At 32.6% G+C, this 21,151-nt stretch overlaps 2 protein-coding genes across 2 annotated transcripts; one reads left to right on the top strand and one right to left on the bottom strand.

Annotated features, from left to right (window-relative positions):
- The first annotated feature begins 250 nt into the window (after positions 1-250).
- LOC131991545 (protein CEBPZOS-like) lies at positions 251-4,368 on the top strand. The gene is made up of 4 exons (XM_059356999.1): positions 251-433; positions 1,854-1,971; positions 2,069-2,113; positions 4,231-4,368. The coding sequence occupies exons 2-4, from the start codon at positions 1,854-1,856 to the stop codon at positions 4,311-4,313; spliced, it is 246 nt and encodes an 81-aa protein (XP_059212982.1). The 5' UTR covers positions 251-433; the 3' UTR covers positions 4,314-4,368.
- On the bottom strand, positions 4,043-20,877 carry cebpz (CCAAT enhancer binding protein zeta). The gene is made up of 18 exons (XM_059357000.1): positions 20,673-20,877; positions 18,315-19,313; positions 15,850-16,340; positions 14,094-14,325; positions 12,739-12,907; positions 12,416-12,504; positions 11,973-12,026; positions 11,754-11,856; positions 10,955-11,014; positions 10,804-10,870; positions 10,029-10,141; positions 9,457-9,517; positions 8,051-8,256; positions 7,838-7,876; positions 6,697-6,792; positions 6,482-6,549; positions 4,913-4,994; positions 4,043-4,528 (listed from the first exon to the last, which is right to left on the bottom strand). Exons 1-18 carry the CDS (start codon positions 20,868-20,870, stop codon positions 4,368-4,370), a joined length of 3,288 nt encoding a protein of 1,095 aa, XP_059212983.1. The 5' UTR covers positions 20,871-20,877; the 3' UTR covers positions 4,043-4,367.
- Between the last annotated feature and the right edge of the window lie 274 nt (positions 20,878-21,151).

Raw genomic sequence — 21,151 nt, 5'->3', positions numbered from 1 at the left:
AAATGTAATTTAATTAAATTAAAATTAATTAAATTGAAGTGAACCACTTATTATTATTGTTATTACCATTACTATTACTATTATTATTATTAATACAATTATTATTGTTATTATTATTCTTAGTAGTAGTAGTAGTAGTAGTTTTTATTATTTTATTTAACTTAATTGTTTATTTATTCGTAGCAGAGTTAGTGTGTTTACAAGTTATTTTACAAAACGCGAAAAATCTTCCGTTGAAGTGGAAAAGTCGCTGCTGCTGTTTGTCCCGTTCGAGCTTCCGTACTCACTCAGTCTGATGCTAACGTTAGCTGTTAGCTTCTCTTGTGCAGCACAAGGACATTTGATAACAAATCAAGTTATTTTAACACATTTTACTGCTTTAATTAACTCATAAAGACTCGTCCTGCTGTTCTCCTTCACCGTATATCGGAAGGTGAGTTTATTTAGCAGTTAGAGGTGTTAAACGTGACGTTAAAGAGACATTTATATTTATTCATGAAGGCTAAAACTATTGATGCTAGTAGCTTTTGATGCTAATCATGTATAGCTGTAAAAGTTTTGATGGAAATAAATGATATTTATGTAGTAAAAACATTAAAAACGTTACAGTAAATACATCAGTGTAGTTCTCAGCAACCTGGATATTATTACTGGTATTCAGGCGTGCAAGAATTAATCTGATCCTTTATTTAATATGATTAATGTGTTTAAAAATACTGAAAATACTAAAATTCTGCATTGAAAATCTGTGTAAAACTACGAAGTTTAGCAGCAAAGTTAGAAAAAGTAAAAGTACTTGTTCCGCAGTAAAATGTTATTAACATTTTATATAATAATAATAATAATGCTGATGAAAGAAGTAATTGCAAAAATAATCAGTTCACTTAAAGAAATAGTCAAATTACAAAGTCATTAATAAAATAAAATAAAGGAAAGATGAAAAAAAATTGAAACATTTTGAATAAAGTGAATGGAGTTTTAAAATTAGAATTATGGAAAAATATCTGATAAAAAAATTAATTGATTATGAAACTAATCAAAAGAAAAAAAGAAACTATTAATTTAATTAATAATGTAATAACATTTAATAAAATTTGAAATATAAATAAATGATTTCTTGGCCGTGATAAAGTCAGGAATTCAGACAACAGATAAAAAAATAATAAATATTAGAATATGTAAGATGTTAAAACTTAAATAATTAACTAAAATATATTTTAATCTTCATTGCTGTGTGAAATTAAATAATTAAAAAGATTAATTGATTATAAAAAAGTAAGAATATGTTAAAAAAAACAATTGATTGAAATAAAAAATAAGAAAAAAATATTAAAATATGTAAGATATTAAAACTTAAATAATCAACTAAAATATATTTTAATCTTCATTGCTGTGTGAAATGTAATCATTAAAGTGAATTGATTATAAAAAATTAAGAATATGTAAAAAAAACAAAAAACTATTGATTGAAATAAAAAATATTAAAATATGTTAGATGTTAAAACTTAAAAAATGAATGAATTAAAATATTTTTTAATCTTTATTGATGTGTGAAATTAAATAATTATAAAAGTTTTATAAAGTGTAGTATAAAGTATAAAGTGTTTATAAAAAGTAAGAATATGTTAAAAAAACAAAAAAAAACAACAACTATTGATTGAAATAAAATAAAATAACGAATTAAATTTGAAATATTCATTTAAATTATATTCTTGATTCAGAAATTGATGGTTTACATTGAAATAATATTTAAAAAATATACCTTTGTGAGGTGAAAAAGCTGAAGGAGCTGTTTTTGTGTGTGAGTTGATGAACATGTTTGTGTAAATAAAGTTGTTTGTTTGTTTGCTCAGATGTCTCCCAAACCTCTGGAGCCTCTGGCCAGGAAGCTGGTGAAGGGAGTGATCGTGGCGGAGCTGCTGGGCGTCTTCGGGGCGTACGCTCTCTACCTGGGCATGAACCACAGCCAAGGTACCACATCACTCTGCATCACTACTAACAACATGAAGAGATTCTTATATTATTAAATGTGTCCCTGAACTCAGACTCAGTGTTTTATTTCCTGCAGACTTCAGGAGCACCATGAACAGGAGGTTCCCCTCAGTGCTGGAAGGTCTCAACATGTTTATTACCCTCTTTGTTTATTCCTCACGGTCTGTGTCAGAGTTTAATTCAGGAAAAGGGAGATTATTTTAAGATGCTTTTGACCTGCTACAATAATACTATCACCATGATCAGAAATCATAATATAGTATGACTTTTTTCCCCCCAAATCTTGGACATTCTATGATATGGTTTGGGTTTTTTTTCCTGTCATTTTTCAGAATATAAAGCTGTGATATGTTTCAACAGACCATAATAGGGCCATTTTAAGCATTTTTAGGCATTTTGAAAAATTACCATTTTTGACAAAAATCGACATGCTATACTATGACTTTCTTTATGAAGGAGTCATTTTTAGACATCCCATAATACGTTGTTTTTCTGTCATTTCTGTTTCCATATTATGCTCTAATATGTATCAACAGACTATAATTGACCCATTTGAAGCATTTTTTGGCATTTCAAAATTTGACCATTTTTGACCAAAATCAACATGTATGACTTTCTTTTAGAGGGTCTTTTTTAGACATCCCATAATATGGTGTTTTTATTTGCTATTTTTGGACAAACTATACTAATACATGTATCAACAGACTACATAATACAACCATTTTTAGCATATTTAGGTTTTTAAAAATGTGACCATTTTTGACAAAAATCGACATGACTTTTTTTAGAGGGTCATTTTAAGACATCGGAAAATATTTTGTTGTTTTTTTGCTTTGTTTGGACAAATTATACCACTACATGTATCAACAGACTATAACTGACCCATTTTGAGCATTTTTAGACATTTTAAAATTTGACCATTTTTGACAAAAATCAGTATGCTATAGTATGACTTTTTTTTTTAGAGGGTCATTTTTGGACGTCCCATAATGTTGTTTTCTCGCTATTTTTGTACAAATTATACCACTTCATGTAATAACAGACTATAATTGACCCTTTTTGAGCATTTTTTACAAAAAACATTTTTTTTTATGCGGGTCATTTTTGAACATCCCATAATTTGGTGTTTTTCTGTCATTTCTGTTTCCATAATATGCTCTGATATGTATCATGATACTATAATTGACACATTTGAAGCATAATATGGTGTTTTCTCGGTATTTGTGGACAAACTGTAGTACCACATATCAACAGACTATAATTGACCCATTTGAAGCATTTTTAGACATTTAAAAAATTGACCATTTTTAACAAATCAACATGCTATAAAATGACTTTTTTTAACAGGGTAATTTTAAGACATCCGAAAATATGTTTTTTCCGCCATTTTTGGACAAACTATACTACCACGTGTATCAACAGACTATAATTGACCCATTTTAAACATTTTTAGGCATTTTAAATTTTGCCAATTTTTGCCAAAAAGACATGCTATAGTATGACTTTTGTTTTGAAGGCGTCATTTTTGGACATCCCATAATATGATGTTTTTCTGTCATTTCTGGCCATATTATGCTCTAATATGTATCAACAGACTATAATTGACCCATTTCTAGCATTTTTAGGCATTTTACCATTTCTGACCAAAATCAACATGCTAAAGTATGACTTTTTTAAAAAATTTTTTTAAAGATGGTCATTTTTGGAAAAACTTTACCACTTCATGTATCCACAGAGTATAATTGGACCATTTCTATCATTTGAGCATTTAAAAAATTTTGGGCATTTTTAAACATCCCATAATATGGTGTTTTTGGACAAACTATATCACTACACATAATAAATATATATATATATATAATTGACCCATTTTAGACAAAAAACATCTTATAGTAGGACTTTTTTAGAGGGTCATTTTTGGACATGTTTTCCTGTCTATAGTATGACTTTTTTTGAAGTGGTCATTATTGGACTCAAAGTGGCGTTTTTCATTTTTGGACATATGAAGAGATAATATATACATAACGTGATTACAAAATAAACCATTGACTGTATGAGAAAATGTAAATAACTTTAATTACTGTTGACTACATGTATGAAAATCAACACTTGAACAGAGTTTTGGCTAAAACTGGTCCACACAATACAACATCATGTATATTAAAGTCTTTTCTTTATACAAAGAGTCCAGAACACCAGACTGGGTCTGATCTGATCTGTGCTTCTGTCTCCTCCCAGTTTACTACCAGTCCAACGAGTGGGCGGGCGTCCACGGCATCAGGGAGAGCGACCGCAAGGCCTGGTCGGCCAATCAGGACTGAGCTCTGGGTCGGCCAATCAGGACTGAGCTCTGGGTCCTCCAACACAAACAGCAGCTACTTCCTCCTCTTCCTGGTCCCCAGCAGCTTCCCTCCTCCGGCCCTGAACCCGGCCGTCCTCTTCCTGTTGAACTGGGACTTCTTCTTGCGGAGCGTCTTGACGTCTCGTCCCTGGATCCAGTCGTCTCGCTGAGACTCCCACTTCAGCTGCTTCAGGCCTGATCACACCAACAGGAAGTGTTAGAGACGGACAGGAAGTCCTCCGTCATGTTGTTATAAACAGGAAGTGTTCATATATGTACTGTATTTACCAACATTATCAATGAAATAACTGCCAAAACCTCTGGAAGTTTTAGTTTATCTGCTAAATAACCAATTCATTAAATCTTTTTTTTCTTTTTAAATTAGATGACTGTTATTAAACTGATCTGTTTCTCTTTGTGGAGAAGTCATTAAACATGGCTGGTGTCCAGCAAACTGAATTAAAAACCCTATTGTTACTTTTTGACCATCTTTTATAGTTTTTATATGATATACCTGCACTACATCAGACTGTTAACACTGTTTGTGTCCTGATGATACCATCAGTCTGATCTTCCTACCTGCTTTGTCTTTGTTGGCCATGGCGTTCAGTCCGATGTTGTCAAACTTGGAACCAGCGTTCTCGTCCAACAGAGAGCCGAACTGAAAAACGACACACCACATATGAAAAGTTAAAATGGCCCTATTATAGTCTGTTTATATGTAGAATATTCCCAAAAATAGCCCACCCAAAAAAACACCATATTATGGGATGTCTAAAAGCGATCCCCTGATAAAAAAAAAAGTCATACTATAGCATGTTGATTTTTTGTCAAAAATGGTCAAATTTTAAAATGCTCAAAATGGGCCAATCATTGTCTGTTGATACATGTGGTAGTATAGTTTGTCCAAAAATAGCATCAAAACACCATATTATAGGATGTCGAAAAAAATGACGCCCTCAAAAAAAAAGTCATACTATAGTATGTCGATTTTGGTCAAAATTCGTTTTATTTAAAATACCTAAAAATGCTAAAAATGACTTTGTTATAGTCTCCTGATACATGTGGTAGTATAGTTTGTCCAAAAATAGCAAGAAAACACCATATATGGGATGTAAAAAAATGACTGTCTAAAAAAAAAGTCATACTATAGCATGTTGATTTTGGTCAAAAATGGTCAAATTTTAAAATGCCTAAAAATGCTTAAAATGGGTCAATTATAGTCTGTTGATACATACTAGAGCATAATATGGCCAGAAATGACGGAAAAACACCATATTATGGGACGTCCAATAATTGTAGAAAAACAAAAAAAAGTCATACTATAGTATGACTTTTTTTGTCTAAAATTGAAAATGCCTTAAAATGCTCAAAAATGGGTCAATTATAGTCTGTTGAGATATGTTGCAGTATAGTTTCTCCAAAAATAGCGAGAAATAAACATTATGTAATTTCTAAAAATGACCCACTAACAAAAGTCATTCTATAGCATGTGGTTTTTGTCAAAAAATGGTCAAATTTTAAAACGGTCATATTATAGTCTGTTGATACATATGAGAGTATCATATGTCAAGAAATGACAGAAAAACACCAAATTATGGGATCTCGAAAAATGACCCTCGTAGAAAAAAAGTCATACTATAGCATGTCGATTTTGGTCAAAAATTGTCAAATTTCTAAATGTGTAAAAATGCTCAAAATGGGTCAATTATAGTCTGTTGATACATATTAGTAGTATAGTTTGTCCAAAAATATTGAGAAAACACCATATTATGGTATGTCCAAAAATGACCCTTTAAAAAAAAAAAAAGGTCATACTATTTTTTGTCAAAAATTGGCAAAATTGAAAATGCCTTAAAATGCTTAAAATCGGTCAATTATAGTCTGTTGAGATGTGTTGCAGTATAGTTTCTCCAAAAATAGCGAGAAATTGAATTTTGTTGAAAAATGGTCAAATTTCAAAATGCCTAAAAATGCTTAAAATGGTCATATTATAGTCTGTTGATACATATTAGAGCGGAATATTTCCAAAAATGACAGATAAAAAACAAAACAGGATGATTGTTTGTCACAAAAATGCATTAAAACCCAGCAGAACGTCACATTTATCAGGTTAAAAGCAGAAGACGTCATAAAGAATCTGCTGACCTCCTCAGCAGAGGCGAACATGGCCGCGTCTTTCTTCCCTTTCTTCTTCTTCTTTCCTGGTTTAGAACCTGTGAGAAGAAACAACAATCAGTAAAAAAATACTAAACTAACTGCACAGTCAGATGGAAACCTTCAGTTTAACACTTTATGGATTTTTAATGAAGGGTAAAAGTATAAATGTATGTTAATTATAATTGATTTATAATAAAACTAACCTAAAGACCCAGAGAAGTCGAGCTCCTCGGAGGATTTCCTCTTCCCTTTCTTCTTCTGGGGAGTAATATCTGGAACGTCCATCTCATCGTCTGAATCTGCACAGAAACATTATTATTGTTATTTTATTATTAAAAAACAGGAAAGTTTCAGTCATAATTTTTTTTATACACTTATCTGATTTTTTTCACTCATTCAACACATTTTTCTTACAAATCTGACAAGATTACCTTCTTTTTTATACATTTATTTACATTAAATCTTTCTTCTGTTAATATTTACATGTACATGATTTATTTATTATTGTCCTTAAATCCTGCTTTTAAATATTCAGGATCAGCATCAACATGTTCAGTAAAGTAAAAGTACCCATTATGAAGTATAACAATATATAATTAATGTTATATTATGTATTCATTATCAATACATGATTGATTCATAGTAATGCTGGTAAAGGTGACATTAATTTTAATTATTTTATTTACTGACGGTAAATTTCCCCAGAAGTCAATAAAGTTTCAGCTCAAAATCTAGCATAATAAATAAATAAAATAATAAATAAATACAAATGTTATTATATTAATATTGTATTTATAAATAAATAATAATAATACATAAATGAAATTATAAATATTATTTATTATATTTATATTTTACTTATTCTTATTTATAAATAAATAAAATAATACATGAATAAAATATAAATATTATTTATTATATTTATTACTGTAGATTTAAGATGAAACTTTATTGATTTCTGGGGAAATTTAATTTAATAAAAATAATTAAAATGAATGTCTTTACCAGCATTACTATTAATAAACAACATATTATTGATAATACATAAAACAACATTAATAATATATAATTAATAATACATAAAATATAAATATAATCAATGATAAAAAAAAAAATATTATTATATTTTTAATTAATGTTGCACTGATGGAGTCTATAACAACTTGTTGTCTAGTTTTTAGTTTTTTATTTGTCTTTTTCCCCTGTTTTTATGTTGTTTTTAATATTTTATTCTAACAGCCGACTCTGTGCTATAATGTGAATATTTAATAAAGAACCACTCTGATGTATATTTGATTCAGTCTGTTTGAAACTGTAATATTTTGTTTATGAACTTGAACTCACCACCGAACGCAGCGTCGTCGTTGTCGTCCAGTTCTGGAACTGAAACAAGACAAAAACAACAAATAAATAAAATAAATAAATATATTAAATTTAGTTTAAAGGTCAGTGAACCTGGACAAAATCATGCACAATAAAATGCATGAATACTTACCAGATTTGCAAATTTTTTAAGAAAGAAAAACAGAAACATTCTTGCAGAAAACGTTCCTCTACCTTCATCATCATCATCATCATCATGGTCCCCGGCTCCGTCCGGCTCCATGAACGTCCCTCCGTCTTCGTCCAGCTCGTCCCCGAAGTCTTCCTCGTCCATGCTGCCCAGAGACACCTCCTCCTCGTCCAGGTCGTCCAGGTCCGAGTCCTCCTCCGAGTCGTCTGAGTCCTCGGCTCCTTTCTTCCCTTTTTTACTTTTTACGTTCCTGAAAACAGACGAGACCACGTCAAACATCTGGAAACGTCTCAGCGTCAAAACTACGACTAACAGAGTTATTAACCCGTTAAAGCCTGAGAGAGGATACAGCGTTTTGTAGTCTTTGTAGTTTTTTCGGTCTCTTGGCCAATGAAATGCATCAGAATACATGTGGGAGTGTCGCAATGCATCATGGGACTTTTCCAGAACTTTGAAATCATCACCAAAATAAGACACAGAATTACCAAAAAAGACCCAAAATTACCAAAAAAAGACCCAAAATTACCAAAAAAAGACCCAAAATTACCAAAAAAAGACACAAAATTACCAAAAAGGACACAGAATTACCAAAAAAAGACACAAAATTACAAAAAAAGACACAAAATTACCAAAAAAGACACAAAATGACCAAAAAAAGACACAAAATTACAAAAAAAGACACAAAATGACCAGAAAGGACACTGAATTACCAAAAAAAGACACAAAATTACCAAAAAGGACACATAATTACCAAAAAAGACACAAAATTACCAAAAAAAGACACAAAATTACCAAAAAAAGACACAAAATTACCAAAATAAGACACAGAATTACCAAAAAAGACCCAAAATTACCAAAAAGACACAGAATTACCAAAAAAAAGACACAAAATTACAAAAAAAGACACAAATTACCAAAAAAGACACAAAATTACAAAAAAAGACACAAAATGACCAGAAAGGACACAGAATTACCAAAAAAAGACACAAAATCACAAAAAAAGACACAAAATTACCAAAAAAAAGACACAAAATTACCAAAAAAGACACAAAATTATTAAAACAGACACAGAATTACCAAAAAAAGACACAAAATTACCAAAAAAAAAGACACAGAATTACCAAAAAAAGACACAAAATTACCAAAAAAGACAGAATTACCAAAAAAAGACACAAAATTACCAAAAAAAAGACACAAAATTACCAAAAAAGTCACAGAATTATCCAAAAACCTTCAGGTTTTAGGGGGTTATTTTAAAATCACCCAAAGGTTTTACAGGCATTTTTTCCAGGCGTTTTAGGCCTGAATGGGTAAATGCAGAATTCATTGTTGTGTGTTGTTTTCATGGAGCAGAATAGAAACTGACCTGAGAGGTAATTTATTCATAAATAATAATAATAATAATAATAATAATAATAATAATAATAATAATAACTGAGCTGCTGCTCACCCTGCAAAGTCCAGATCATCAGCAGCCATCTGAGTGAAGTACGAGTCCGCCTCACACGAATCTATATTTATATATAAAAAACAGTCAAATCAGGTTAAAAGTCACAAAAACTTAAACTGAATTAAATAATTTATACAAAAGGGAGAAATAAACACATTAGTCCAGTTTTAATTATTCCTTCTGTAACTACACAACTCAGGATCTGGTTTATTTTATTTATATAGAAGAAAACTAAACGAGTACTGCAAATTAATGCATTAAATACAAAGTTAGAACACCACAAAAGTAAAATATATCTGTTTAAAACAGTGTTTAAAAGAGAGGACTGAGTTTATAAATGTTCACAGTATAAAGTAACATTATGAACAATGTGTGCAACTTCCCTGAATTTCAAAATAAAGTGCAATATTAATTTGTAAAACCCCTTTTAAAAACATGACTTTTAGTTAAAAATCAGCTCATTACTGATTACTGGTGTGGATTTTTTTTGGTCAGTTGAGATGTTGCAGGATAAAGTGAGCTAACACGAGCTAGCAGAACTAAAAGCTTTTAGCTCTGCAGCTTCAACTCACCGAGCATCTTCTCAAACTCTTCGTCGTCTACGTCCTCCACGCTCTCGTCGTCTCCTTCTCTTCTGGGACGACGGTTCTGCTGCTGCTTCTCCTGCTGACGCTTTCTAAAGAAGCTGAGGAATAAATCATAAATAAAAACAAACATCAAAACCTGCAGAAATCAGAAACATTTTGTTCAAAATCTGAGTGAACGTGCAAAAGAACAGCAGCAGTTTGATGAAGCAGGTTGAACTGATTATTGCTGGTTAATCACTTACAGATTTGATATTTGAGACTTAAGAGGTTTTTTTTGTGTGAATCTAAATAATAATAATAATAATAATAATAATAATAATAATAAAGTTATACAACTTAGAAACAACTAGGGAAAAAAGGGGTCAAAAACGTATTTTTACAAAACTAAAAAAAGTTGTTTTTCAGGAATCAAGGGCAAAATAAAAAAAATGTTACTTCACAAATCCACAATCCTTCTTCTGATGATATTTAGTTTCCTTGATCACATTTCTTCTTCTCACATATTCTTTTAAATTAATAAAAATACAAGTTTGCAGCTCATTTTTAAACTTCTTGTTGCTTCTAACTTTCTGTGATTGCATTTCTCACCGTCATTTATCTGTATTTATTTATTTTATTTTCTGCAGGTAAAACGCAGCATTTAACAGCTGCAAACACATTTCTACAAACAAAATAAATTAGTTTTGCTGTATTTGTGTGAGGAGAAGCATTAAAGAAACATTTTGACAATAATTTATCTATAAATTCACTTCAAACTCACCGATGGAAAAAGATTTCGTCCACACGGATCTGACTCTCGTCTTTAGCCAGAAACTCCTCACAGTTCACTGAGAGGAAGGAAACGGGTCACTTCACTGAGGAAAACTGATGAAAATATTTAAAAACTAGAGCAGAGTGATTAGTGAGCCGACCTGGTAGAGAGTTGAGCGGTAATCTCTGTCTGGGCGTCAGCGCTGCAGAGTCTGTGTTCTCTACAACAAACAAATAAAAACATTAGTATTGACATTATTCTGTAGCTGAACATTAAACCTCTGGAGCCCAAAACCAGCCTGGTGGTGTAACAGGTTTCTTTAAATACATAAAACTTTTATAAAATAAATAAAAATGTGCAAAATAAGACCATTTATCATAACCAGAAACTGTAAAAAAAAAAAAGGACAATAATAAAGACAGTCACACAAAAAATAACATCTACGATACATAAATAAATAAAAATCTGTAAAGTTAGACAGATGTATTAAGCCAAAAAACAAAAAAAACAAAACAACAACAACAGAAAAAAAAAAAAAAGGGGGATTCAATTAAAAAAAATGGCTTTCAGGAATCAAGGGCAAAAAAACAAAAACATATATTTAAATTAATAAAATAAAAATAATTAATAACTGTATTTATGAATCATACAAATTCTGTAAAATTAGACCATTTCTCATGGCCAGAAACTTAAATAAATAAATAAATAAAAATCTGATTTTTAGAGTTCTGATGAATGAATCAAGACTTAAATCAGGAAAAATAATATAGCGGATATATAATATAAATATATAATATTATATAACAGAAATATATTGTGGTGAAAAATATGAGGAAAAAAGGGGAAATAACCGCGTCCTGAAACAGTTTGTTTTGGATTCAGAGAGTTGATCTGTTCTGTATGTGTTTCACCATGTCAGATAAAACTGTTAATCATAAATAAATAAAGTTTTTTCTCACGTTTTCCCTTCATCTGTTTGGGGTTTCTGAAGACGAATCGGTCCAAGAACCTGGTGAGGGTGAAATCCTGCAGAGGGTCTCCAGAGTAGAGCACCGAGCCGCCCTGAGGACAACAACAACACATACTCACAGTTAAAAGGTTTTAGAGAGGAAACGTTTCATCCAAAGTCTCAATAATACACACTAACAGATGTTTGACTTTCAGAATAAAAGTTTTACCTCCAGGATGGTTTTTGCAAACAGCGACACAGAAGGATGGAAGTGAACGGAGAGCTGCAGACACAAGACAACAAAAACACTTTAGATGAGTTCAAAGTTTTGTAACTGTTTAATTCTCTGTATTTCTAATGTTTCCTTTATATTCTGGTGAATATAACCAACAGTTAAACTTTTATGTGAGGTCATGCTAACTTACTTAGGATTTCAACTATGCATAAAATGAAATAAAAAAAATAAGAATGGCTATATTTTGTTTAATTTTTACATATTTTAAGGCTGTCAAATAAAGAAAAATGAACAAAAAGTGTCATTATAAATGCAATTTTAGGATAAAATAACATGCAAAAAGCAGCCGGCTCCCATCTGAATAAAAGCTTCAGTGTCTAATCAACATGTTTGTGTTTATTTTGTTTTGTTTGTTTGTTTGTTTGTTTGTGTCTCACCCTCTGCAGCTCCCACAGCGTGGTGTGGTCGGCGCCACAGAATAAGGGGTTCCTGTGCAGCGGGTCGTAGCTCTGGATGCTTTTTCCTCCTGGAGGAAAAATAAATAAATAAATCAGTGTTCAAGAAGAAAAACAACAGGAAACATGGAGATGAAGCTTATTTATCTATCTAGCATTGGTTTGTATCATTTGCATGATTTTATAATCTTGTTATTGTTGTATATTTCTTAGTGAAATGTGCTATAAACTTGTATTATTATTCACAAACAACAAATAACAGACAAAAGTTGAATATTAATGATAATTATTGATTATTGACAAACCTTCCAGGTTCTGGTGATGAACCCAGGACGCTGCAGGCTTCGGCTCCGTCGGCTCGGATTTCTCTGATTTCTCTGTTTCTTCTTGTTTATCAGCGTCAACAAATCTCTCCTCTTCATCATCATCTTCATCCTCCTCAGCGAGGTCTTTGAACTCCTCCTCCTCACCGTCCTGACACAACAGACACAATTAGAATTAAACTTATTATAAATAAACGTTAATAAAAACTCTTGACAGGTGTGATGACTTCAATACTTGCAACAATAAGATGAATGAATTAATTCATAAATAAATAATTAATGACTCAATAAATAATAATACATTTAGATTAAGAAAGTGCTTTTAAAAATCTCAAAGTTATAAATTAATAGGAAAAAGATAGATAGACAAAAAAAGTACAATAAAAAAGTACAATAAAATACAATAGAATAAAATACTGAGGTAGAATAAAAAAAACACAAAATAGAACAAGGACACTTAAGAAGTTAAAAATAAGATATATGGTAATTATACTGATGATATGATGGTAATAATGCTATAGTGACTAGACAGTATATAATAATAATAATAATAATAATAATAATAATAGTACAGTATATAATATATAATATTATAAGTAATAATAAATAGTAATATGATAAAATAAAAATAAATAAAATTATAAATAAAATAAAATATAATAAAATAACATGATATATATAATAATAATAATAGTACAGTATATAATATATAATATGATATGTAATAATAGTACCAATATGATAAAATAAAAATAAATTAAATAATTATAAATAAAATAAATTAAAATAATAAATAAAATATGATGTATAATAATAATAATAATAATAGTACAGTATATTATATAGAATATGATATGTAATAATAAATAGTAACAATGTGATAAAATAAAAATAAATAAAATAATATGATATATAATATATAATAATAAAGTTAATAATAAACTTTAAAGTTAATAAAAGTTGACCCACGACATATTTTAATGACAGCCTTCTTATTTGCATAATGAAGAAATGTATAAAGAAAATAATGTGTATATAACAATAATAATAATAATAGTAGAGTATATAATATAATATATAATATAATATGTAATAATAAATAGTAACAATATGATAACATAAAATAATTATAAATAAAATAAAATATGATATATAATATATAATAATAGAGTTAATAATAAACTTTAAAGTTAATAAAAGTTGACCCGTGACATATTTTAATGACAGTCTTCTTATCTGCATAATGAAGAAATGTATAAAGAAAATAATATGCATATATAAAAACTAAAAACACATAGCTGAATGTTAAATAGATAATAAAGCCCGTGTGTCCTCACCCCTCCGTCCTGCAGCAGCAGCTTGAGTCCGGGTTTGGACTTGATGACCTCGGAGACGAGGAAGAGCGCCCCGCAGGCGAAGCTGGCGCTCTGCTCGGCGCTCACCTGCAGCAGACGCTTGACGAAGGCTTTGACGCGCCGCAGCACGATGTCGGCCTTCAGGGACTTATAGAGCAGGTTGAGGAACATGCTCTGTCGGGACGAGGCCCCCAGACCAGGGTCCAGCAGCTTCCTGCAGGGGGAGAAAATATCTCAATATCTAGAGGTTCTACTGTCACAATATTATTCATTTTTTCTTTCTGTGCTGGTCTTTATTGGCTTATCTGACATTTTACCATCATTTTATGACATTTCTGCAATAATACCAAGTCCAGATGTTATGACTAAATGACCCAAACATTCTCTCCTTCTTTAAATCATTATTATAAATTATTTTTTCATCTGTTGTCTTTCACCTCAGCTCCTCTAGAATATTTCAAAATAGATGTTGTGGCTAAAAATGTATTTTTAGCTTTTAAAAAATAAAAAGTACAGCATTTTGACAACACATTGTAAAATATTTAAAAATATATATAAATAAGCAGTGCAGACATACCAAAAATATATAAATCTCTATATTGTGTTGTTGTTTTTTGTTTGAACATATTATATATAAAACAAAGAAATATCATGTATATATATATATATATATATATATATATATATATGATATTTATGGATTTTGTGTGTTTATTTATTTTTTATTATAAGTTGAGGGTTTATTATTTGTCATTATTACTACTCTAAGACCATTTATGCCATTGATATAATAATAATAATAATAATAATATTCTGACTATTCCGACATTGGAATTAAAATGTAAAAAAAAAATTCAATTAAATATCCATTTAAAAAATAAACATGACGCAACCAGAACAATATATAAAAACAGGATGTGCAATAAAAATTGCACTTAAAAAAAAATAAAATAATAATAACATACTTCTAGCAAATTAATTTTGTCTACGTCTGAATAGAATCCTTAGAATCGTTTCTTTTGTTCAGACACGGGAAAGTAAATAAATTCATTGAGGGCACTTCAATGTCAACCATTTAGTAAAGAAAGGCTACATAATAAAGTTTCTTTAAATTAAATTAAATTAAATTAGTATTATATTCTCTGACTTGATTTTAGAAGGATTTGATGGGTAGTAGAGATTATTAATAACCAGCGTCAGGAGATGTTGAGGAGGCAGCTGGTGAGCGTTCCTGTAGAGAGCCATGTAGTATCTTTAAATTAATAAAATAAAATAATTAATAATAACTGTATTTATGAATTATACAAAATCTGTAAAATTAGACCATTTCTCGTGGCCAGAAACTTAATAAAAAAATAAAATACATATCAAATAAATATAGTGGATATATTTATACAAAATAATATAGTGGATATATAATATAAATATATAATATTGTATAATATAGATATATTGTAGTGAAAAACAAGGCCATGGTGGGATTAATAATAACTGTATTTATGAATTATACAAAATCTGTAAAATTAGACCATTTCTCATGGCCAGAAATGTAATTAAAATTAATAAAAATAAATAAATAAATAAATCTGATTTTTAGAGTTGTGATGGTCCTGGAATTAATCAAGACTTAAATCATGAAAAATAATACAGTGGATATATAATATAAATATAAATATATAAAATATATAATATTATTATATTGTGGTGGGTGAAAAACAAGGCATCAGGTGATTATTACCTGTATAGAGCGACGTAGTATCTGTCTGAGATGCTCTGCTGAGCGTCCATCACCTGGAACAGCAGCATGAGCGCCTGCACCGCCGTGTTGAAGCGCACCAGGTGCACCACCTTGAACAGCGTGTCCAGCTGCTCCTTCACCTTCTCGTCCCCGGCGCCGGCGTACGGGTACGCCCGGTTCACGCCCGACAGCAGCGCGCTCAGCATCTTGGACTCCACGTCCTTCTTCTTCACGCAGGCGCGGAAGAAGGAGAAGTAGACGGCGATGAGCTTGGCGGCGAGCGGCGCCTCGTCGTGGCTCAGCATCACCTGGCTGAGGAAGCAGACGGCGTAGTACTGGGCCTTGGCGCTGACGTTGGGCCGGAACATCAGCCGCTCCACCTCCACGCACACCACCGCCTTCATGTTGGGGTGTTTGTGCAGCAGCGCCTCCAGCAGGTAGGACGCCTTGGCCGCCGTCTTGTACTCGGGGTCGCCCAGCTTGTTCACCACCTGGACACGCACACACGCTTTAATATTAGTTTCAGAACAAACATTCAGACAGTTTTGGTGTTGCGATCATCCTTTCATGCTTTGAAGAGATTTATTCCTGCACAAACCTGTAGAGCAGGGGTGTCAAACTCTGGCCCGCGGGCCAGATTTGGCCCGCAGTGTAATTTTATTTGGCCCGTGAGGCAATACCAAATTATTATCTTATTATTGTACCATAAAAAGCTGACCCGCCGGTATTATACGGCACATTTACCGCTAATACTACAAGAAAAGGAAACAAAATGACTAAAAAAAGACACAAAAAAAGACACAAATTGACGAAAAAAAGAAACAAAATTACAAAAAAAAAACCAAAATGACCAAAAAAGACACAAAATGACCAAAAAAGTCACAAAATTGACCACAAAATGATTAAAAAAAGACACAAAATGACAAAAAAAGACACAAAATAACCAAAACAGACACAAAATGACCAAAAAGGAAACACAATTCCAAAAAAAAGACACAAATTGACCACAAAATGATTAAAAAAAGACACAAATTGACCACAAAATGATTAAAAAAGACACAAATTGACCACAAAATATTAAAAAAAGACATAAAATTACAAAAAAAAGACACAAAATGACCAAAGACACAAAATTACAAAAAAAAAGACACAAAATTACCCAAAAAAGGAAACAAAATTCCAAAATGCCCGCAGTGTAATTTTATTTGACCCGCGAGGCAATACCAAATTATTATATTATTATTGTACTATAAAAGCTGACCTGCCGGTATTATACGCCGCATGTACCGCTAATACTACAAATCCCACAATGCCCTGCTGTTGTTTTGGCGCGTCAATCAGGACAGGACCCAGAAACGCTCCTCTGTGACAGTCGTCATAGCAACCTCAAGCTAGAGCTGTCTCCCAGCTACCCCTTCCCAAAAATGGAGAAAAGAAAGGCAGAATTTATTAACCTGTTGAAAAAGTTTATTTTGATATTTAAATCAGAAGGATGCAAATAGAAAAGAGGCATACGATTTTTATTTAATAAATTAATGACATTGATGTGTTTTTATTTGAAATTTGATTTTGCATGTCTGCACTATTTAGTTATATATTGTATGTTTATAAGCGTTGCTGGTTCCATATTTAATGTTAAAGCAAAACATGTTTGGTATATATTAAAAGGTTTATTTGTTCAATGTTGGCCCGCGATTTTATTCAAGTTTTAAATTTTGGCCCATTGTGTATTTGAGTTTGACAGCCCTGTTGTAGAGCTATCCCCGTTAAAACAGACACTTTACATACCGTGTTTTAGGGCTGGGCGATATGGCCCTCAAAGAATATCACGATATATTTCAGGCTATTTTTGCGATAACGATATTCTTGACGATATTACGAAATACTTAAAAAGATATAGGAAATATGTTTTTTTTTTGTTAAATAAATTAAAATCTAAAATGTAGTTTGAAGTGCAAATCTCAACAGTTGCCAAATACAAAAAAAATTACTCTTGACTCTTGAGTATGAGCAAATAATAAGAATTTCGGGGGGCATATTTTAATGACATTTTGTAAAGGAGAATAAAGGTTTTTGTATGTTTTATTTAAGGCATCTTATTTTGACAGTCTTCTTGTAAATTCTGTGGTGGATTCTCTTAACACACTGTGCTCTTATTTTGAAAGCTGCATGTGTTTAGCTACAGGAAGTTAGTAGCTTTTTGTGATTAAAACAACTTTAACCACTACATCAAGAAGTAGGAATGTTGCCAATATCATGATATGCATTTTTTTTAACCATAAATAAAAAAATACCGATAATATCGTGAACGATACGATATGGCACACCCCTAGCTTCAGATACTCGATACTTTTAAAAATGAGTATCGTATCCGGATACAACGTTTTAGTATCTTTACTTTTTTGAGTATCGATACTTTTGACAACCCTCGTGTGGAAAGTTACTTGTAAATAAATAAAACCTACCTGGACGAGCAGCGCGCGCTCCTGCTCCGGCCGGCTGCTCAGCAGCTCGTGTGCGGTGGCGAGCGCCTTGGCCTTGGTGGCGGCCACCGTGTCGTGCGCCACCACGTCCAGCGACGCCACGAACTCGGCCACGTGGTGCTTCAGCTGGTGCTCGAAGTACCAGAGGACGAGGCGGCGGTCGCGGGCGTCCCGGTTGCCGCTCGCCTTCTCCTCCAGCTGGTCGAAGGGGTGCTGGGCGAAGGGGCGGAGCTTCCTGTTCTCGGGCAGCAGGTCGGACAGCAGCAGCTCCCGCAGCGTGTCCAACGCCATCAGCCCCATCCGCCGGCTGCCCTTCTTCTTCACCATGGCAACCAGGCTCTCCACGTGCTCCAGCGTGTGCACCGCCGCGTCCTGGATCAGCACCGTCATGGCGGCCATGCGGTCGGCGAGCACGCCGGAGGAGACGACGGTCTTCATCCAGTTGGAGTTGGCGCCCTTCTGCAGGTTCTTCTTGCTGCGGTAGAGCGCCACGTCGGCCTCGTACAGCTGCTGCGCCAGCGCCTTGTACTGCGCCACCAGCGCGGCGTCCTGCGGCTCCGTGGAGCCCTCGGCGCTGTACTCCAGGTCGAACCACTTCCCGCCGGGCTTGATGAGCAGAATCTGGCGCCGCTGGAACTCAAACACGTTCACGTTCGGCTTCGCCTTCTTCGCCGCCGCGTCTTTCGCCTTCTTCTTCTTCGGTTTCTCCTCGGCGACCTGCTGAGAGCTGCTGGTCGGCTGTTCCTCCGCTGCAGCTTTCTCTGGTTTCTCCTTCTGACTCTCCGTCTTCGTGGCGTCCGTGTCAGCGGCGGCGGGCTCCGGTTCGTCGGGGATGGCCTGCAGGCCGCTGTACGCCCGGATGCCCAGCTTGGTGATGAACTTCTCCAGCTCGCCGTCCTCCAGGTCGTCGATCGCTCCTTTCTTTCCTCCGTCAACCAGCTCGTTGGAGTCGTTGAGGCTGGCGAGCATGATGAAGTCAGCCTGCAGACGGACGAGAGAAGAAGAAGAAGAAGAAAACATGATGTCAGGAACATCATTGTCATTTACAGTATTACAAGTAATTTAATGTGACCCATCTGTAATTCATCTACCAGAACAAAGTGATGATGTTTCAATATTTGCGGACAAAAATAAGATTAATTCATTAATAAATTCACAAATAAATAATGAATGACTCGATTAGGGTTGTCAAAAGTATCGATACTCAAAAGTTGTATGCGGATACAATACTCATTTTCAAAAGTATCGAGTATCTGAAGCTTGTTATCATAGTTGCAGTTTCTTTTTGCACAATTGTTTTTTATTATAAATATTTAACCTGTGGTTCTGTTCATTTTAACATGTTGCATTTTTCTTGTTCATAAAAATATTTCTGTTAAATTTTGGGGTCTTTGTTTTTATCCTTGTGGTATCGAAAATGGTATAGAGTATCGAATATTTTCCTGAGTATCGGTATCGAGTTGAAAATCTTAGTATCGTGACAACCCTAGACTCGATACATAACAATAATAATAAAAAATCTAATTTATAAAGTGCTTTTAAAAAGGCACTCAAAGTTAATAAATGAATAGAAGAAAAGTTGATAAATGACACATTGTGAACAACAGCCCTCTTATTTGCACAATGCAGAAATGTATAATGAAAATAATAGATATTTAAAAAAGACATTAAATTCACATAAATAATCAAATACTTTTGACAAATTGAATAAATATTAATCATAATAATAATTCTAAATTTAGTAATTTTAAAACAGATTTAAATACAATAAAACATGGTAAAATAGTGAAAAATTACATTTAAATTCAGAAAATTCTACATTTACAGTAGTGAAAAAATCTTTTTTTAACATACTCCCTTAAAAAAATACAATACAAATAATAACTAATAATACAAATTTCATATTTTCAAACGTGTCACCTGTTGATAAATACACCTGGCATCATATATAACCTAAAGTCAAACAAATTCAAGCATTTTATATGAAATTCAAGCACTTTTCAAACCCTGGACTATACATGTGTAAAAATTTTTTGGCTATTTTAAATTATTTTGGGGGCATGAGTTACAAGAGGAGGTCCCTTTTATATTCTCTATCTTGAAAGGGAATTTTTATTTTATTTTCTAATTATATTATTATTATTATTATTATCATTTAATAAGCTCTTGGTATGTTTTTATGCAGACATCTTATAAGATGGTATAATATTCATATAAAATAAAAGCATATTTAATGTTTACATTAGTTCAGCATTATTGTGTATTATAAATGTATTTTCCACCACTGTTATTAATTAATAAACGTGTTGTCTTTAATGGTTTATTTTTATGTGAACTCACCTGTGTTCCTCCCAGCTTTAAAACTTCGTCCAGGTTGAACTCTTCGTCCTGTTTCTTCCCGCCGTCCTGTCCTCCATTAGCCGGCTCCTCTCCGTCCTCCTCCCCGCCGCTCTGTCCGGCCTCCATGTCGTCCTCAGCGGGCTGGAAACTCACTTTAGTCGCTTTGGATCTTTTACGGTGCTTGTTTTTCGCCGCCATGCTTGCTGCTACAGCATGAGGGAGAGGAACGTGACCCGGATGTGGACGTTACAGCACCGTTTCCGGAAAAGAAAAATAAATAAATAAATGAATGAATACTTTTTTCTTTTCTTTTTTTACGTTACTTTTTTCTACGAAAAAACAAATTTTAATGGAGGAATTAAAATTAAAATAAAAACCACTGCCTTTTTTATAATCCTGTCAAACGAAAAGCAAACGGTTATCTTACTACGTCACCAGCGTTTCTCCAATCAGAGAGTTAGAGAGGAACTGCAAGGAGT

Source organism: Centropristis striata, chromosome 18 (genome assembly GCF_030273125.1).
Source record: "Centropristis striata isolate RG_2023a ecotype Rhode Island chromosome 18, C.striata_1.0, whole genome shotgun sequence".
NCBI lineage: Eukaryota > Metazoa > Chordata > Actinopteri > Perciformes > Serranidae > Centropristis > Centropristis striata.
This window is presented reverse-complemented; position numbering and strand designations above follow the sequence as displayed.